This window comes from Streptopelia decaocto (genome assembly GCF_964273445.1).
Source record: "Streptopelia decaocto genome assembly, chromosome: 1".
Classification (NCBI taxonomy): Eukaryota; Metazoa; Chordata; class Aves; order Columbiformes; family Columbidae; genus Streptopelia; species Streptopelia decaocto.
The window spans coordinates 208181883-208198131 of record NC_138663.1 but is presented as its reverse complement, the minus strand read 5'-3'; the positions used below and the strand labels follow the sequence as shown (position 1 = coordinate 208198131).

Here is a 16249-nt window from a genome sequence, read left to right as displayed (position 1 = left end):
CTCGCGCACCCCGCTCCCCTCCCTCCCGCTCTTTTCGCCCCCTCAGCGGCGGCCCCGCGCATGCGCGCTCCCGCAGCCCCTCGGCCGGCTGAGGAGGAGGAGGCGGGGACGGGGACACTTTGCCCCACCCCGCGGCGGGGACGGACCTTATTCTTTAAAGGCTTTCGCTTGTCAACCGAGGTGCCGCGTTACCAATTCGGCTGAGGAATCGGCTCCCGTTCCCCCGCGGGCGGGAGCGGGGGGCTCTCCCTCTCCTCGCAGGCTGAGGGGAGCGGGGAGCTCCGTCCGCCCCGCCGCGGAGGGGCTGAGGAGAGGCAGAGCCCGCTTCAATCCCCTCCGCAGTGCCTCTTGTCCACCTTCCTTCTCCTCACCCGTTCCCTGGCGGGGAGAGGAGTCCCGCAGCCTTCCCCCTGCCAGGCTGGGCTCCCCTGCCCTTTGCTCCCCGCCGAGTGGAAGGTGAGTCACGTCGAGCAGATGGGGACACAGGCTGGTTCCTACCCCAGAGGGAAAGGCTGGGCACTTTCCCTCCCTTTCCCTCTTTTCTTTCTCTCCACAGGTGGTGGGGCTGGACTGAGGTGAACTCTTTGGCCTTCGCAACCCTCGCCATGGCCATCGGCGGGCTCGGGAGGTCGCTTCTGCTCATGGCCGGCATCGTGGTGGCGGTGGGACTGTGCCGGAGATTGATCCGCCGACAGCTGCGATCCCACCAGCACCTTTACGCTTTCTTTCTGGAGATGTTCAGCACCTTCCAGATTTGTGCCTGCACCAACGAGCTGTGCATGCTGGGCACTGTGGACCCCGAGCCGCACACGGCGCTCACGCTCACCTACGGTTTCAGCGTCCTGCATGGCCTGACCCTGACCGGCAGCACCTGCAACCCCTGCGGCGCCATGCAGCCCATGTGGGGCAACGGGATGGCCGTCAGGATGGGGGGACTGAAGATCGCCGCTCAGTTCGTGGCTGCGTTGCTCGCCAGGATGTTCATGTGCTTTATCTGGAGCCTGGAGATGACGGAGCCGCATTTTGGAGCGCTCTTGCAGGGCTGCAGCAACCCCATGCAGACCACAGAGGTGCAGGCGTTCTGCATAGAACTGCTCTTTTCTGTTGTTTTCCAGCTGACTGTCCTGCGAGTGGAAAGTGTTAATCCCAAGTACAGAGTCCATTTGGTTGCTCTTCTAATCACCATGCTCGTGTATGCAGGTTAGTCTTTTTTTTTTTCTCTCTGTTCCTGCAATGAGCTTGTAACACAAGATTATTTTTAAACATTTTCTTAGAAGTGTTGAGATGCAAAATTCTTTTTCTTACATTACAAAAAAAAAAGCATCAAGGAAAGTCTTTGCTCCTACAGATGCAGAGTTCGTTTGGAGTTCATATAAAGTTTGCCTGGTTAGATTCCAGACAGGTGTAGGATGAAGAGTTAAATGAGTTGTGAATTTAAAATGATGTCAAGTCTATAAATAAATAGCATTAAGAGTTTCACAGAACACTGTTAAATACCTCAGTGAAGCACCGTTTCATAATCGAACTTTATATTGCGTGAGAGATTTCCTACAATGTGCTCTGATTTTTAAGTGACATTGGGAGAAAGCACCACTGTCTGCATCAGGAAAAAATGCTGATTGTGCAGTGGCAGGGTACAGACCGGTAATATGGAAGTTCTGCATTGAAATAACGCATAATTCATATCACTGCAGTTTATTTAACTACGTTAAATCCTTAAATCAGAAACAGGAGTGGTTATTGGTAGAATGCATACTGAAATGATACAATAATACCCCTTGTGAAACCAAATCTTAAAAAAGGAAAAAAAATCAGTGTATCACGGCATTTACGAGAGTCTCTTGTCTCTGTAATGCCCTGTGTGTACATGTCCCTTCCCCTGCGTGTCACCTCATGCCTCCCACAGCTGGGCCACTGTCACCAGTGTAGAGTCTCTGGACCAGTGAGGGGAGTCAGTCCAAGCTGCTTTCTGCTGATTGTATCAACAATCTCCCCAGGGAAGTGCCAGAGTTGTATCACTTGAGGACCCGCCTGCAGAGACTGGGTTGTACTGGGAAGGAGATTCTATAGTACAGGGAGGTGGGAGAGATGGTTACGGAGCTTCTTGCTTGTGCCTCAGATCCCATGACAGAGAAAGTCATCTAGGAAATGACCCAAGCCATTTTTGAGAGAGGGAGATCACTCTCTTATCTCCAAATGTCTGGGATGTTATTGACATCTTGCCCAAAAGGCTTAGTGTATTACGCCATCTAACCTAAAAGCATATAGTAGAATAATGTACCGTCAGATTTTCAGATGTATTAATGAGAAAAGCTTCACTCATGAAGTTTAGCTGAAATTAGCTAAGACTTGAGAGAATAAAATAAGTCCATGGAGAATTTTGAGAATTAATTTAGCAATCTGAACTACTTTCTAAAATTATGTTTTGAAGGCAAAGGCGAGGTGGTAGTGTATTTTAGCACATTAAATATATTTCTGAATTGCTCAGGAAAAGTGTAGCCATAGATTATCCTCCCTCTTACACAAGCATAGAAAGCTGGATTCCTGATGGTTAACATTCCTTTGCTGCTTAGCAAATAGTCATATAAATTAAAACGTGTCATATTGTCTTTCTCTTTGCTAGTTCATACAAAGAATTCCTGCTCAGTGTCCTTGGCCAAGCTGGCCTCATATCTTTCTCTAGCAGGAGAAGGCTGTGTACCAAGTCCCCTTCCTTCTCATGAACTTGGATGTGTTATAACTTATCCAGTGTAATTGTTCTGCTTGTACTTCTAGGAAACATCTGACTCACTGCACCCAGGCCTTTTTTCACAAGCACAGTTTGTATGCTACTGTGTGCACAACGCCCTGTGCTACCTGGGCATTTTTCTTTCAGTTTCTTTTAATCTAGAATCAGGTCTACAGTAAAAATATACGTGCATTCCAGAGACCAGATCCTGAACCTGTTTTTTTCCTCTCCTTAGTGGAAAATCTGATTCTTTCTTGTTTAGTTTGCTATAAGCTTCCTGAGGTTTGCACTCTTTGCTGTACTCTGTTTCAAAAGGAGAGGTGGAAAGTCCGGTCCTCCCCCAGCAGGGGTCATGAGCCCGATGTTTACTGTGCACTCCTAAGGTGTGGATTGAGGCCTTCTAAAGTAGTGGAGGGTGTAAACCCCAAGATTCCTATTGCTGAGCTGTAACACAAGCATGGGAGCAGGCTGCTGCTGTTCATTTCTTTCTGTGATGAAGTCACAGGCTAGCACCATAACAGATTTCTTTTTCAGTAGAAGGTTAGGTAGGTGTAGGACATCTTAGAGGTTCTCAAACCTTTCTTGCTGCCTCTTTCCCTCTGCCCACATCTACACACAAACTTTCCACAGGATATCGTCCATTCTCCCATCCCTCTGTTTTGAGGGGTGCAGATTGGGACCCCCTTCCTGTAGCCACTCGGCACCACGTCCTGACAACACACCAAGCAGCTGAGCAAAGGGCCTGGTAGGTGGCCACAATCTGTGTCTGGTGCATATACCAATGACAGAACTCCAGGGAATGGCAGGAAGATGTGCCGGGGAGGTTTAGGTTGGACATGAGGAAAAGGTTCTTCACCCAGAGGGTGTTGGACACTGGAACAGGCTCCCCAGGGAGGTGTCACAGCCCCAAGCCTGACAGTGTTCAAGAAGAGCCTAGACAACGTCCTCAGACACACGGTGTGAACTGTGGGGTTGCTATATGCAAGGACCGGAGTTGGACTCATTGGTCCCTTCCAACTTAGGATATTCTATGATTCTATATACAACCCATGGTATATCCTGTGGGTCTCGTGGTGTAACTGTAGCCACATCTGTCCAACTCCATTTTGAGAAAGGGTATTTCGTACACGTAGTAGGAGGAGTGTCTTCCAAATTGGGGGTTATGGCTAGTGGCCTCTGGCCAACCAAGTTCTCTTACAGGCTTTGAAGACAGGCAGATGCTTAACTTAGCTGGGCTGGATCGTTCTCAGAAAATCTGCACCTCTTGGTTAACTGTTCATGAGAACTTGAGCGGTTCTTTAAGAGGAATGGGTCTTTCTTGGTCACCCAGCAACAAAGGGCAGGGCACTCAGTGCAAATTTAGGCAAACTAGTAACATTCTTCCTTTTTCTTACAAAAATATCAAGTAGTTCAGAATACTGTATGAATAATGTTTTTCAAACTTTCAGTTGACAGATACAGTGTTCTAGCTAGAAACTCAGGTGCATTTAATTTACAAAATAAAATTCATTATTTCTTTTTATGCTGTCCTTTTAAAAACCAAATCAATTGTGCCTTCAGGACCCATGCTTTTTAGAGTTACGAATGAATCAGAAATGTTAGAAAATACATCTCATACATAGTATATCGTATTTCATTCCGTGAATTATGTTCTACTATACATTTGAAATCTGTGTCCTGTAAGAAGGAGTATCTCTTACTCCATATCAAACTTGACTTGGGTAAAATTTTTAAGGGTAGCAATCTGCCTATGGTTTACACTAGTCTAAATCTATTGATACACATACAAGGCTCAAAAACATTAAATTGTATTTATATTGTTTACTAAGTTAAAATAATTGTTGACAAGTCACTGTTCTGTGTACCCCATCAAAAGTATTTAGGTATACCATGCAGTTTAGACCAACAAATAACATTAGCTTTTACAGTACTTATTTTCAAAAATGACAAGCTGTTTCTTTAGTTTTTCTTCTACTTTTTTCATAGTAAAAAAAAATTGATTTCTAATATATAAATCAATTTACAGACCAAATTTTAATACTAGTGCATACTGTACACAAAAGCTCCAATACTGCATTCACTCTGTTTCTTCCGCTGAATAAAAGGAAAAAGATAAAGTTATGTCTTTGCATATTAAGCGAATGATTCAGAAGCTAAAGATACAGACCATATACATGTTGGTAAAGAGTATTTTTTTATATTTCCTTTGGGGAAGTATTTAATTAGAAGAAAAAAAAATAGCTTTTGAGGGCTTTTTCATTTACAGGCAATATTACAATTCAGTTGGAATTATATGAAATTGGTTAGATGTTTCTGAGCCTAATATATCAATGTAAAAATGACATACATGCTTTTAATCCTGATTTTTTTCCTAAGTTTGGTTTTGTCTTTAGTAATTTAAAAAGTTAAAATAACTTTCTCACACATTGTGTGGAGCATACATTACTTCACCTTAAGTTTTCATGTGTACAACATCAAAGATGTTCCACTTCTGCCAGAAGATCATGTATCTTTTCTAGTACACAAACTGAGATGTTTAATAAATATTTATTAAAGATTATAGTAGTGGCCCTGGCCTGTGGTTGATGTTCCAGTAGTTATTAGTAATGAATATTGAAGAAATACAGCAGTTAAAACTGTCTAATGCTTAATGTTGAGAGACAGCAACTGAGAGTGGAATTATACTCTTGAATGTGTGTTTGTGGATATAAAAGCAGAAGCAGTGAATTTATAAATAGATTAAAGCAAAGTAAATTATTGTAAATTACTTTCCCGGCAACAGTGGAAGATGTTAATGTGTCAGTGTGCAGAATAACAGACTGCACAGTAAATCTGAGTTGCTGTTGAGAACAAGTGTAAAAACAGAGTCAACTGAGTAGGTCAACAAAAATTAAAACCTTCCCAAACTGTAATAATGGTAAAAGAGATAATGAGTGTATAGAAAGAGAAATACAGCAGAAGAGAATGACAACCTCACTAAAACTTTCTGTAAATGATTGAATGCTTGTAACTAATTAGTATTACAGCAGCATGGTATTTGTATTAATACAAAGGGTAAGTTCAAAGCTCATGCTAGCTTATTTGGGAAAAATTAATAATAAGCTTTAAGAAACCAAACAGACACAATTCTATAATATTTCATGGGAATAGATTAATAGTTAGAACAGATATGGGTGGTTAGTAACTGACAGTGCAGAAATACAGAAAATGTTGCTGTAAGTAATGTTTATTCTGCAGGATTGCAATGAGAAGAACAACATATGTCAGAATTAAAAACATTTACCTCCAGGTTTGTCTGCACTGTAATTACAGTTTTGTCTCTACAACGTAATATGTTCAGATCTAATTACTTAGAGAATGTTTAGGCAACTTCATTTACATCTGAAGTCAGAAGCAAGGAAAGATGCTTGGCTTTTTTTAAGCTTCTTTTTTCAAGAGAGTGGGGTCAGGGTTGCTTTTATTTTCTTTGAATAACATATAGCATGATTGTGAATACTTTTCCCCAAGTTATTGCAATACGATAATCTTAGTGTTCTAGAAATTGATATGATAATATTAGAGTTTTATTAAGAAAGTCTAGAGGTCAGTTTAGCAAGAACAGCGCTTGACAATTTTTTCTGTTATTCCTGCATATGTGTTACATGCAGCATAGGGATGTAGTAAAAGCTCAGTATTTCTTTAGTAATATTTGTGTAATTTCTGTCTCTTCTGAAAGCACCATACAGACTATTAGCGAAACAACTCATAGTTTTATCAACAGAAACATTCAACATTAGCCAAACCCATCGCTATAAACATTATTTGCTAGAAAGAGATAAAGGAAATTATAGCCTACGCTTTGGATAATTTAAAACATTTTAGAAAACAGATAAACAGTTAAACATAGATCATCTGGTAAATAACTAAAGAAGAGTTCACCTGTTCAAATGGTTTCTGCTAATGCATTTTATTGCAGAGTGTGCATTTCAGTGTTCATTTAAAATAAACATTAAGATGGTTTGATTTCATACTGTTTACATTTTATTGCAGGTGGAAATCTCACAGGAGCAATTTTTAACCCAGCACTGGCTTTTTCATTGCATCCAAATTGTTTCTATGAGAAGTTTTTGAGTTATTCACTAGTATACTGCATAGCACCGTCCTTAGGTAAGTTCTTAATACTTGATATATTGGAGAAAGTTTTATTTAGTATATGGTTCAAAAAATGGCTATTCATTATTTGATAGCCTGTTCATTTTCCATTTTAATTAAAATCCAGAAAATAGTCAATTATAATTATGTGTAAAAGCCATTGGAAATCATGGTTTTGTGTTACAAATGTAAGCTATGTGTTTTAAACTTGTTTAATGCTCTGTAGAGCACCTGTAGCATTTTGTTTTGTGAATCAAGCATCTAATATTGAGTTTTAAACACCAGTTTTATTCACAAAATATCATCTACTGTGTTAGGTAATATAATTGTTTAGTTTAGACATCATGTTCAAAGTCTAAGTACTTTTGAGACATTTTGAGCAAGGTAATTTACCTACTAAAAAAAAACCACAACAGCGCAAATCTAAATGGAAGAAGGTTAGTGTTTAGCTTAGGGTTAACTAGTTAGTTATAAACTAACAGCTGTTTACTCTGGAGTGTGAACCTTTTGGAGCTGCCTGTTGTTTGAGGCTTAAAATCCAGCCTGTTTGAGGTGTGCTGCGTGTTCTCATGCTGACCAAAGGCCCACTTGTAGAATATTAAAAAGGAGAAAAGGTTACCTGAAAGTAATTATTAGCCTGATTAAGTTCAAAAAGAGAAACATATTGATCAGCGTGCAGTTGCTGTCTTGCTTTCTGACAGTGTACAAGAGCATGGGGAAGATTAATTAAAAAGAAACCCAACAACAAAACAGATATTAGGGTAGGTGCTTAAAATATGCTTTCTCAGTTATGACTATTGAATCTTTTATTCCCATAGTGTCCAAACTTTGCAGTTCTCATTCTGTGTTTTTCCCCCAATTACTGTTGGAAACAATATGTTCTTAGTTTAAGAATAAGGAATGTTTCTATTACTAACCGGAATTTTTCTAACTTAAATTATGGTTTTAATTTGGAAGCTACTGATTTTTAACTTCCAGTTGTGTGCAGATGAAAATGCTCTATGTAATACTGTCAGTTGTTTACAGGTAGTCCCTACAAATCTTGAGCTTTCTGCTTAGAGGGTAAATAAAGCAGCAGTCTGCTAATCCCAAATTCTTTCATGACCGTTAATCCTATTAGAAGGTACAACAGTGATCAAGGTGCAACAGTATGTGAAACATACACAGGAAACATCTCAGAGTTACAACAAATGACTTATTTTTCTTGTTCAGGTTCATGTCTGTGCATGTTCTATTCACATTGACTCAGTTAAATATGGAGACAGAATTTTTAGTCTCAAATTCAATTTAATATAATTTTAAGTTATATATCCAAGCAGGATGACTGAACAGTAGGGTAAGCTTGATAAAAGCCTGTGCACTGCTCCAGTTAGTAGCTAATAAGATGTTTTAAGGAAATCTGATGAGCATGATCAGTTCATCAGCATGATCAAATATCATTGATATTTCTCAGAATTCAGGTTTCGATTTCTGGTATAGGGACTGATTTCAACCTGATAACCATTTTGACATTTTCTAGGTTGTAAGTATTTGAGATTTAATATTTTGGCAAGTGATATAAAGAAACAGGAGGCATTCCGAAACACTGTGTTCTGCTTATTTACCAAGTCGCATCTTGCAGAACTGCTTTGCAGAAAGGCTTCAGGTGCTTTTGGCTTAAGAAAAAAGCAGATATTAACTCAAATGGAACTGTGACTTGAGGAATTTAGAATGCAATTAGACAGCAATGTTACAATTCTGTGCAAATTCATAAACAGCAGTTTATCATTAGTTAACATATAGAAAATACATACAGAATATACTGAATGTTGTCTCTTAATTTATGAGGGAAAAGAGACTCAACACGAAGCAGTTGTAAAGATGTGAATACTTGGGACACATCACTTTTTGTGCAGTGTCACTACTGTAGCCAAACATTTGTTACAGATCTCAAGTCTGTGGATCACCCAAAGGGCCAAGGAGTTAATTGGTGATATAAAGACCTCATTACAAAACAAGGGAAGCTTTGTGGATACATATAGACCTTATCTTATAAACCAAGAGTTGTAAACAAATGTAAGGTCTCTGAGGTGGAGGTATTGAGGAGATAATTATGTTTGAAAACTGAATTGATGAATGCAGGAGCGCAGATCCACAAATCTAACTGAAATGAAATTTTTCTGACACTTTCTGAAAATAATGGGATCTTTTTTCTTCAAAAATTGGGCCAAATTATGATGCCTTTAGTAAAATGACCTGTTATGATAAGATTCTTGTGAAAAAAACCCTCTAAGCAAAGTCATAAAAGTAGATGATGAGGGAAGGGATATTTTAAATTTAGTTGTAAAAATCACTTTCAGAAGCCATTTGTCAGCTGAAGTACCATTTCAGACTTTCTAGGAACTGGCAGAGCCATAGTGATAGGCTAATTTGACATCTCACTTTTCCCAGCATCAGCATCTTAGATGGTTACATTACTTTGTTCTTATTTTGGGGGATTCTTTTTGAAGTCTATTAATAGGGTGGGTGGGTTTTTTTTTGTGCTTTGCTGTAATAACTACCATGTGTAGAACTATGGACTAGCATACCATGAAACTTAAATTGCCTGTGCAAAGTGCAATATGATCTCATTTATGGGCACAGCAAATACCCATGAGGACAAGGAGACGGAGACTGTTCTGTGTATAACAGATACCCTGATCTAGCCGAAAGCCACTTAACCGTCAGCTTCAACACATAGAAAAAGAGGTAGATTGATTATCACCTTCACAAGAAAGGGAGAAAGTGGAAGTTTTCTTTTAGGATAAGCAAATCTACTTGTGGTTTATGGTGTTCTATGCATATAATCTGGGAGCTGTAGTTAAGAATTCATTTTTCAAAATGGCTTCACTGCTGTTTTGGTGAAGGTGATTCTCCAGTAGCACTAAACCATCCAATTTCTGCAGTAAATATAGATGCCAGAATGTGTTTATGCATTAGCATAGGCAGGCCTAAATTCTGCACTGTGAACACAAAAGGAGTAAGTACCAGTGAAACAAAGATAGTTTCTGTTTTACTGCCAAAGGAATTTGTGTTAATTGTCCCAACAGGATTATAACACTAGTAATGATGGGGACTGAGCTAATGCTTCTCTTTCAGTACCAGCTTAGCATCCTGCTAGGTTTCTAACACTGTAAAAGCAGAATCAATCGCCATTTCTTAGATCAGTTTTACCTAGAAAAGACTAATATTATAGTACTTTCTGATATTAGGAAGACTAATACTGTTCCTTAGAAAAAAACAAACAAACAAACATTTTTTCACCATCAGGATAGAAAATAAATGCTACAAAAGTCACTTAGCAGTAGATGTAAATGGAGGAGGTAAGCAAGGGAGAAGGCCACAGGTGAAGCTTTCACCTTTCTGCTCAGTGGAGAAGGCATTCAGAGGTTTCCATTAAGTTCAGTACACTTAAACATGGAGCTTCGCAAAGAAACAAGAATTGCAAGTCCACGTGCAGTGACTTGATCAGCATCGCAGGGACTCAATAGCAAAGGGTTTCAACAAACAACCGTCAGGAATCTCCTCCTCCCAGACCCTGGTTCTCTGAGGGGTTTCCAGCTGTGCAGGCACCATCTGACAGAGCAACTCTCATGCAGTGAGTGGATGCAATCCAGGAATTTGCTAGAAAACTGTCACTAATCCAGTGTAATTCAACCACTAAAGGGTCAGTGAGCGGTAATCCTGAACTTGACCTGCTCACGAACAGGGAGGAACCGGTGGCGAATGTGGCCACTTGGGTTGTAGTCCTCACGAGAGTTCAGGGTCCAGAGGAGGACTGGGAAAGTAAAAAGCAGAGATGTTTGGACTTTAGACTTCAGGAGAACAACATTCTGCTTACTTAGGGAATTGCTAGGTCAGTAGTAATTCCCTTGGAAGCTCCCTCAAATGGGAGAACTATCTCACAGAAAGGTGACTTTTCATAAAAGCTTACTGAGCTCAGTAACACATCTTGATGTGCAGTTCGTTACACTGGGAGTTTTGACACAAAGCTGGCTAGACAAAAAAGCTTCCCTTTGTACAAAGGGGTGCACGTGAGAAGTAGAAACAGGGACAGGCAGCAAAGGAGGAGTATAAAAGCTTTGCACGTATACTTAGGATCAAATCAGGAAGGTCAAAGCTGAGCTGGAACTAAGACCAGGGACATCCAGGGTTACAAATATACTAATGAGGAAAAATGTCCAGAGAAAATGTGGGTCTGTTGGTGGATGGGAGAGAGAACTTGGTGATGGGTGACATGGAAAAGGGTGAGGAACTCTCCCCCACACCACCTCAGTGTTCCCAAGCAAAACTTGCTCCCAAAACTCTGTAAAACACTAAGGTTTCGGATAAGGGACAATAAACAGTGAACGAGCAACAGGGTAGGAAGGACAGAGCAGCTGGCTGAATGCAAATCCATTTTCTCTATGGGGATTCACCTAAAAATGCTGATAGAATTAGGTGATGTTATTGTTGTCCATTATTTATGGGATGTTACGGCAGCTGGAGGAGCTTTCTGACAATTGGAAACGTGCCAATACTGTGCCTGCTTTTAAGGAAGAGGAGGAAGAGAAAGGGAGGCCAAGAAACTAGTTGGACTCACCTCAGCCACGGGGAAGATGGTGGAGTATCTCATCTTAGAATCCATTTCCAATCATTTAAAAGACAGAAAGGTAATCAGGAATGATCAGCACAAGTTCAGTGAGGGCAATCCACCCTCAGCCAGCTTGTGTTCTGTGATTAAATGAATGTCTATAGGATGTCATATACCTTCACTTTAGTAAGGCTTTTGACACCATCTCCCACAGCATTCTTGTTTCAAAGTCCAAAAAGCAGGGGTCACGCAAAAAGACTGTTAGATGGCATAAAAATTGGCCAAACCAATGCCCTCAAAATGTAATAATCAATGGGTTGACATCTGTTTGATTGATTGGCCAGTAACATACAGACTTATCCTGGTGTCAGTGCTGAAGCTGCTGTTCCTCAGGATGTTCAACAGTGGCCTGAATGCAAGTTTGCTACAAGGGTTTGTTGTCTCTGCAAGTACATGATTCAGAGAATTGGGGGCAGCCAAACTAGGGATGTTATTGTCTCCCTCTACTCAATGCTTGTGAGGTGGCATCTGGAACACGTCTGGTCTGGAGTCCCCCTGTTCAAGAGGAATGTGGAGAAAAGAGGGGGTCCAGCAGAGGACTACCAAGGTGGTAAAGGGCCTGGAGTACCCATTGGTGAGGAGAGGATGAGGAGACTGGACTTAAGCTGACAAAGATGAGATGAAAAGGTGATTCAAGAGCAGTCAATGGTTATTTGAAGAATTCTTACAAGGCTGATGGAGATGAACTGTGCTGGGTATTGGCAGACGATGTAACAACAGCAAGGCCATTGTTGGGGTGTGTGAGGTCCAGATTAGACTCCAGGAGAAGGGAAAAGCAACACTAGAAGAAGTTACCTGGAGAAATGCTACAGTCTCCATCTGTGGAGGTTTCTTGGGACACTGACCTATCCAGCACAGGCAATAGTCCTGCACTGAGTGGGAGGCTGGACTAGAGACCCTTTCCAATAAGCATTTTTGTGATCTAGGAAACCTCATAACATACAAGCTGTGGGTGAGGAACGCTCTCAACCAGAATCACCTTCTGAAACAGAATATACTGATTTTTACCAGGAGTTAAAAGAAAAATAAGTGGTCTTAATACTCTGCAGAACATCTCTATCTAACTTTACCATTTTTCAGCTTCAGAATAAACCCTAATCTAGAATGATATTCAAACAAACAGAACAACCCCACTCCTATATGTGTTTGCAGTGCCTACAACCGATGCGGTTATCGAAACAGACACTGGTAGCAAACTCTGCCTTATCTGGTCAGCTGAGGAATGAAAGTTTAGTCCCTGGTTCTGTCATTTGTACATCCAGTTCCATAGAATTCGTGATTCTAAAGAAAAGAGGCCTGGTGCAGCCACAGGACGGTGCACGTATTGGATTCACCTGGTCAAACTGCTTTGGCTTGGCTTATACAGACCAGAATTAAAACATTAAATATCCAAAGAAAAGCTACACTATCATCTCATAAGGATCACTTGCATGGTCTCTTGGAGCTTTCTTTGTGAAAATGATTGTGTTTGCAAAAAAAATCCCAACTGCCTCTAGCCTTTTCAACAGAAAGTTCCATTTTTATGCAATCCCTGCTCTATTGTATGTTAGATGTTCAAATACTTGAATATAACATTTATTTTCAATACTGGTACTGTGTCCTTGTCCAGTTCATTTAAACAAAGGTCCTTTCTGTATTTTCTGTTTTCAGGTGCGATACTTGTGGCTTTTATATGGGATGAAATTCTTCCTCGGATATCCTGAGACATCAAATTCTGAATGAAAAATACTTTCAGCACCTGCAGACATGAAGCTTTCAGAAAACGGTTGACATCAACTCCTATGCCAGTTGTATTTTCAGATTTCATGTTTGAAAGACTTGACTTACAGCTTTGTATTCAAAAACTTTCTTTGTAATAGCGTATTGGGATTTTGAGAGCACCTGCCAACACTTTTAATTAAACCAGATGAATGTGAAGGATTGTTAAAACATTGAAACTTTGTCACTTTAGCCATAAGTGCCATTTGCTGACTTTTATTACAACAGCATGCAAAACTAATTGTAGAGAAATACCCAGTCCTTTTGAGGTTTGATTTTTCTAGGATTTCTTCCTATAGAAGGCACCTGCAAAAGGGAGCTGAAGATTTCATTCCTATAGTGACCTCATCATATTCCTACTTGCAATATATGCACCTCTGAGAGGAAGAAAGGTTACGCTGCTCCCTAGAAGAGTCTCCACAGCTCGATTCTGGAGGTACCCTACACCTAAAATACAAATCTGTAGGACCAGCATTGTTTTAATAATACCCAAGCGCAGGTAAGTAACCCCTCGCTGCCTTTTGGGAAGGCTCTGCCCCATCCTGTCCCAATATAGTCTGTTGAATGTTTCTGTCGGTTGGGAAGAGCGGTAATAAAGTGCCAGAAAAATTCTGCAGATGCACATGTTAAAGTGTATTTTAGACAAAAAAAAGATCTCCTACTTTACCTGAGATTACTGCTGCCTCATCACACAGTAGAACAGACACTATATAGAGGGATGAATCATGCAGAACATGATTTTTTTTCTTGATTTTATGTAAATCTTATGAGATATTTTTCTTGAAATAAATGAACTTGCAACAGAAGAGAAAAAATAAAAAAGCTAAAAACATGGGAAAGCTACATCAAGGGGCAATGGGTACAAACTGGAACACAAAAGGTTCCACTTAAATTTGAGAAGAACTTCTTCTCAGTGAGGATGGCAGAGCCTGGCCCAGGCTGCCCAGGGAGGTTGTGGAGTCTCCTTCTCTGCAGACATTCCAACCCGCCTGGACACCTTCCTGTGTAACCTCATCTGGGTGTTCCTGCTCCATGGGGGGATTGCACTGGATGAGCTTTTGAGGTCCCTTCCAATCCCTGACATTCTGGGATTCTGTGACACCCTTTGCAGCCTCAGCTGAGAACACCACCAACAGGTACCATCCTCAGAAGTTCTGTTTCTAGAATGAGGTTTCCTTTTAATTTTTATATATGCCCAAATCTATTTTTCAAATTTAAGACTAAATTCAGTTTTTCACTCTACAGTTACTGGGTGTGAAAGGAGAGATGGTTACAAGTTCCACAACAATCTCAGCAGGACCCTTGTTGCCCAAATCACCTTGCAGACCATTTTCTAAGAGGAAGGGAGGGAATCAAACATGGTTTTTGCACAGTAAAATGAGGAACAGAGTCTTAAACAGCTGTTGTTGTCAGTTATCTTTTTTGCAAGACTTTGAGAAGTAAATATTTTCATGTAATTTCTTACCAGTTGCAATAAAACCTTTCTCATTTTAGTTTTCTGAGGTACGTTTAAGATTCTAATGCAAAAGGAAATCAACTGATTGGATGTACTTTTCATAAAAGAGAGTCTTAATCCAAGACCCTGTATTGAGTCATAAAAATAAAAGGGAAAAACAAATAGCTTTTTAATACATTGAAGAGGACTAGAACTGCTGGGTTATCGTTCAGCAGTACTTTGAGCCCATGAGGCCCACGGGTTAAAGGTCTCAAAAATCAACCTTAAAGAGCATAAAAACAGGCGGCCAGGAAAAAGAGAAAGCAGAGATACAAACCTATGGGAAGCCAAGATTTGTTAGATGAGCGGCCCTACTTCCATGTCATTTTTGACAGCCTGCAGAAGCAAAGTTCATAAAGCAAAGAGGTCAGATCTGACTTCTGTTATGTCTACATTGTTTATTTTGGCATGATATCAGTTTAAAAAACACTCCACAGTTTTAAAAAAGCTGATGCAGATCTGGGTGATTAAGTAGTTGCTCTGTTTATAGCCACTAGAAGCAGAATTAAAATAGACAAGCCTTAAATTGGCTGAATAAGGCAAAAAAAATAAGCACAAAGAATGAAAACTAAGGAGATGAATTTAACTGGGTTCAGTAGTACAGAAGAAAATTTTACCTTAAAAGTAATGAATGCTTATGAAGCGTAAGTGTTCCCAGAACACTTACAGCTTAAATACAGAGTTTTGTTAAAAAGGACTTTTCTCAATGCAACCTGCAGGGCTCATCCACATTTGTTTCTACCTGAAATGAATCTTTCTCCATTGATTTGACTGGAGGCATCATAAAACATCTTACTCTTGCAGCTCTGCACCGACACAAATTCTTATTTCTGGAGCTTCCTACTGCTCGGACATAGTGTCTGAGAACTGGGAAGAGCTGCCGTGTAGGTCAACTGTGCCCAGCCTAAGATACACCAGAAAAACAATGAAACAAAAAGAATTCAAAGGCACTTTGAACCATGAATGCTGATTTAGAATTGTAGGAGCTTTCTTGCCTCAACTACAGTGCTTATAGATTTTTAGTGCTCCTTATGTGTCCCATGTGAAGATTCTGGGTTGAAGCAGATGATCTCCAGAGGTCCCTTCCAACCCCAACCGTTCTGTGATTCTCCAAATCCTAGTGCAAAAATGGAAGCTTTGCTCTGTACCCTGTTACACTGCACCCCTAACAAAACCATGCATATATTTACATAAATACATATATACAAAGGGGCTAAGGAATACATTCTTCTGGAATGTCTTGTTGCTAAATACTTTAGTCAGCAACATCAATAGTTCACAAGAAGATTAAATCATCACTAATTTGCCTGGCGTTCCTAAGGAATGTTCAACAAAGAGTGGTTATAATTCTCACGTAGCTTCAAGCCAAACTATATCCAAACAGACTAAGCAGGGCAGGGCCACTCAATATGATTCCAAGACAATACCGACATAATTATATCAGAAAAAAATAATCATGAGTCAACAGCAAATCAAATGAAAATGG

The 16249-nt window shown here is 40.2% G+C and overlaps 1 protein-coding gene across 4 annotated transcripts in view; it reads left to right on the top strand.

Annotated features, from left to right (window-relative positions):
* Positions 1-240: 240 nt before the first annotated feature.
* Positions 241-16249, top strand: part of AQP11 (aquaporin 11) — a 73466-nt gene continuing 57457 nt past the window's right edge. For 2 of the 4 annotated variants that reach the window (XR_014185607.1, XR_014185608.1), the window contains exons 1-4: positions 241-456; positions 557-1200; positions 6758-6874; positions 13161-14148. Coding sequence is in view for 1 of the 4 variants with exons in the window: in XM_082068044.1 (XP_081924170.1) it covers positions 606-1200; positions 6758-6874; positions 13161-13213 (765 nt within the window). In the remaining 3 variants the exon portion in view is untranslated. Of the gene's footprint in view, positions 457-556; positions 1201-6757; positions 6875-13160; positions 14692-16249 lie in introns of those variants that run through there. The other 2 variants (XR_014185609.1, XM_082068044.1) reach the window with 2 other exon arrangements.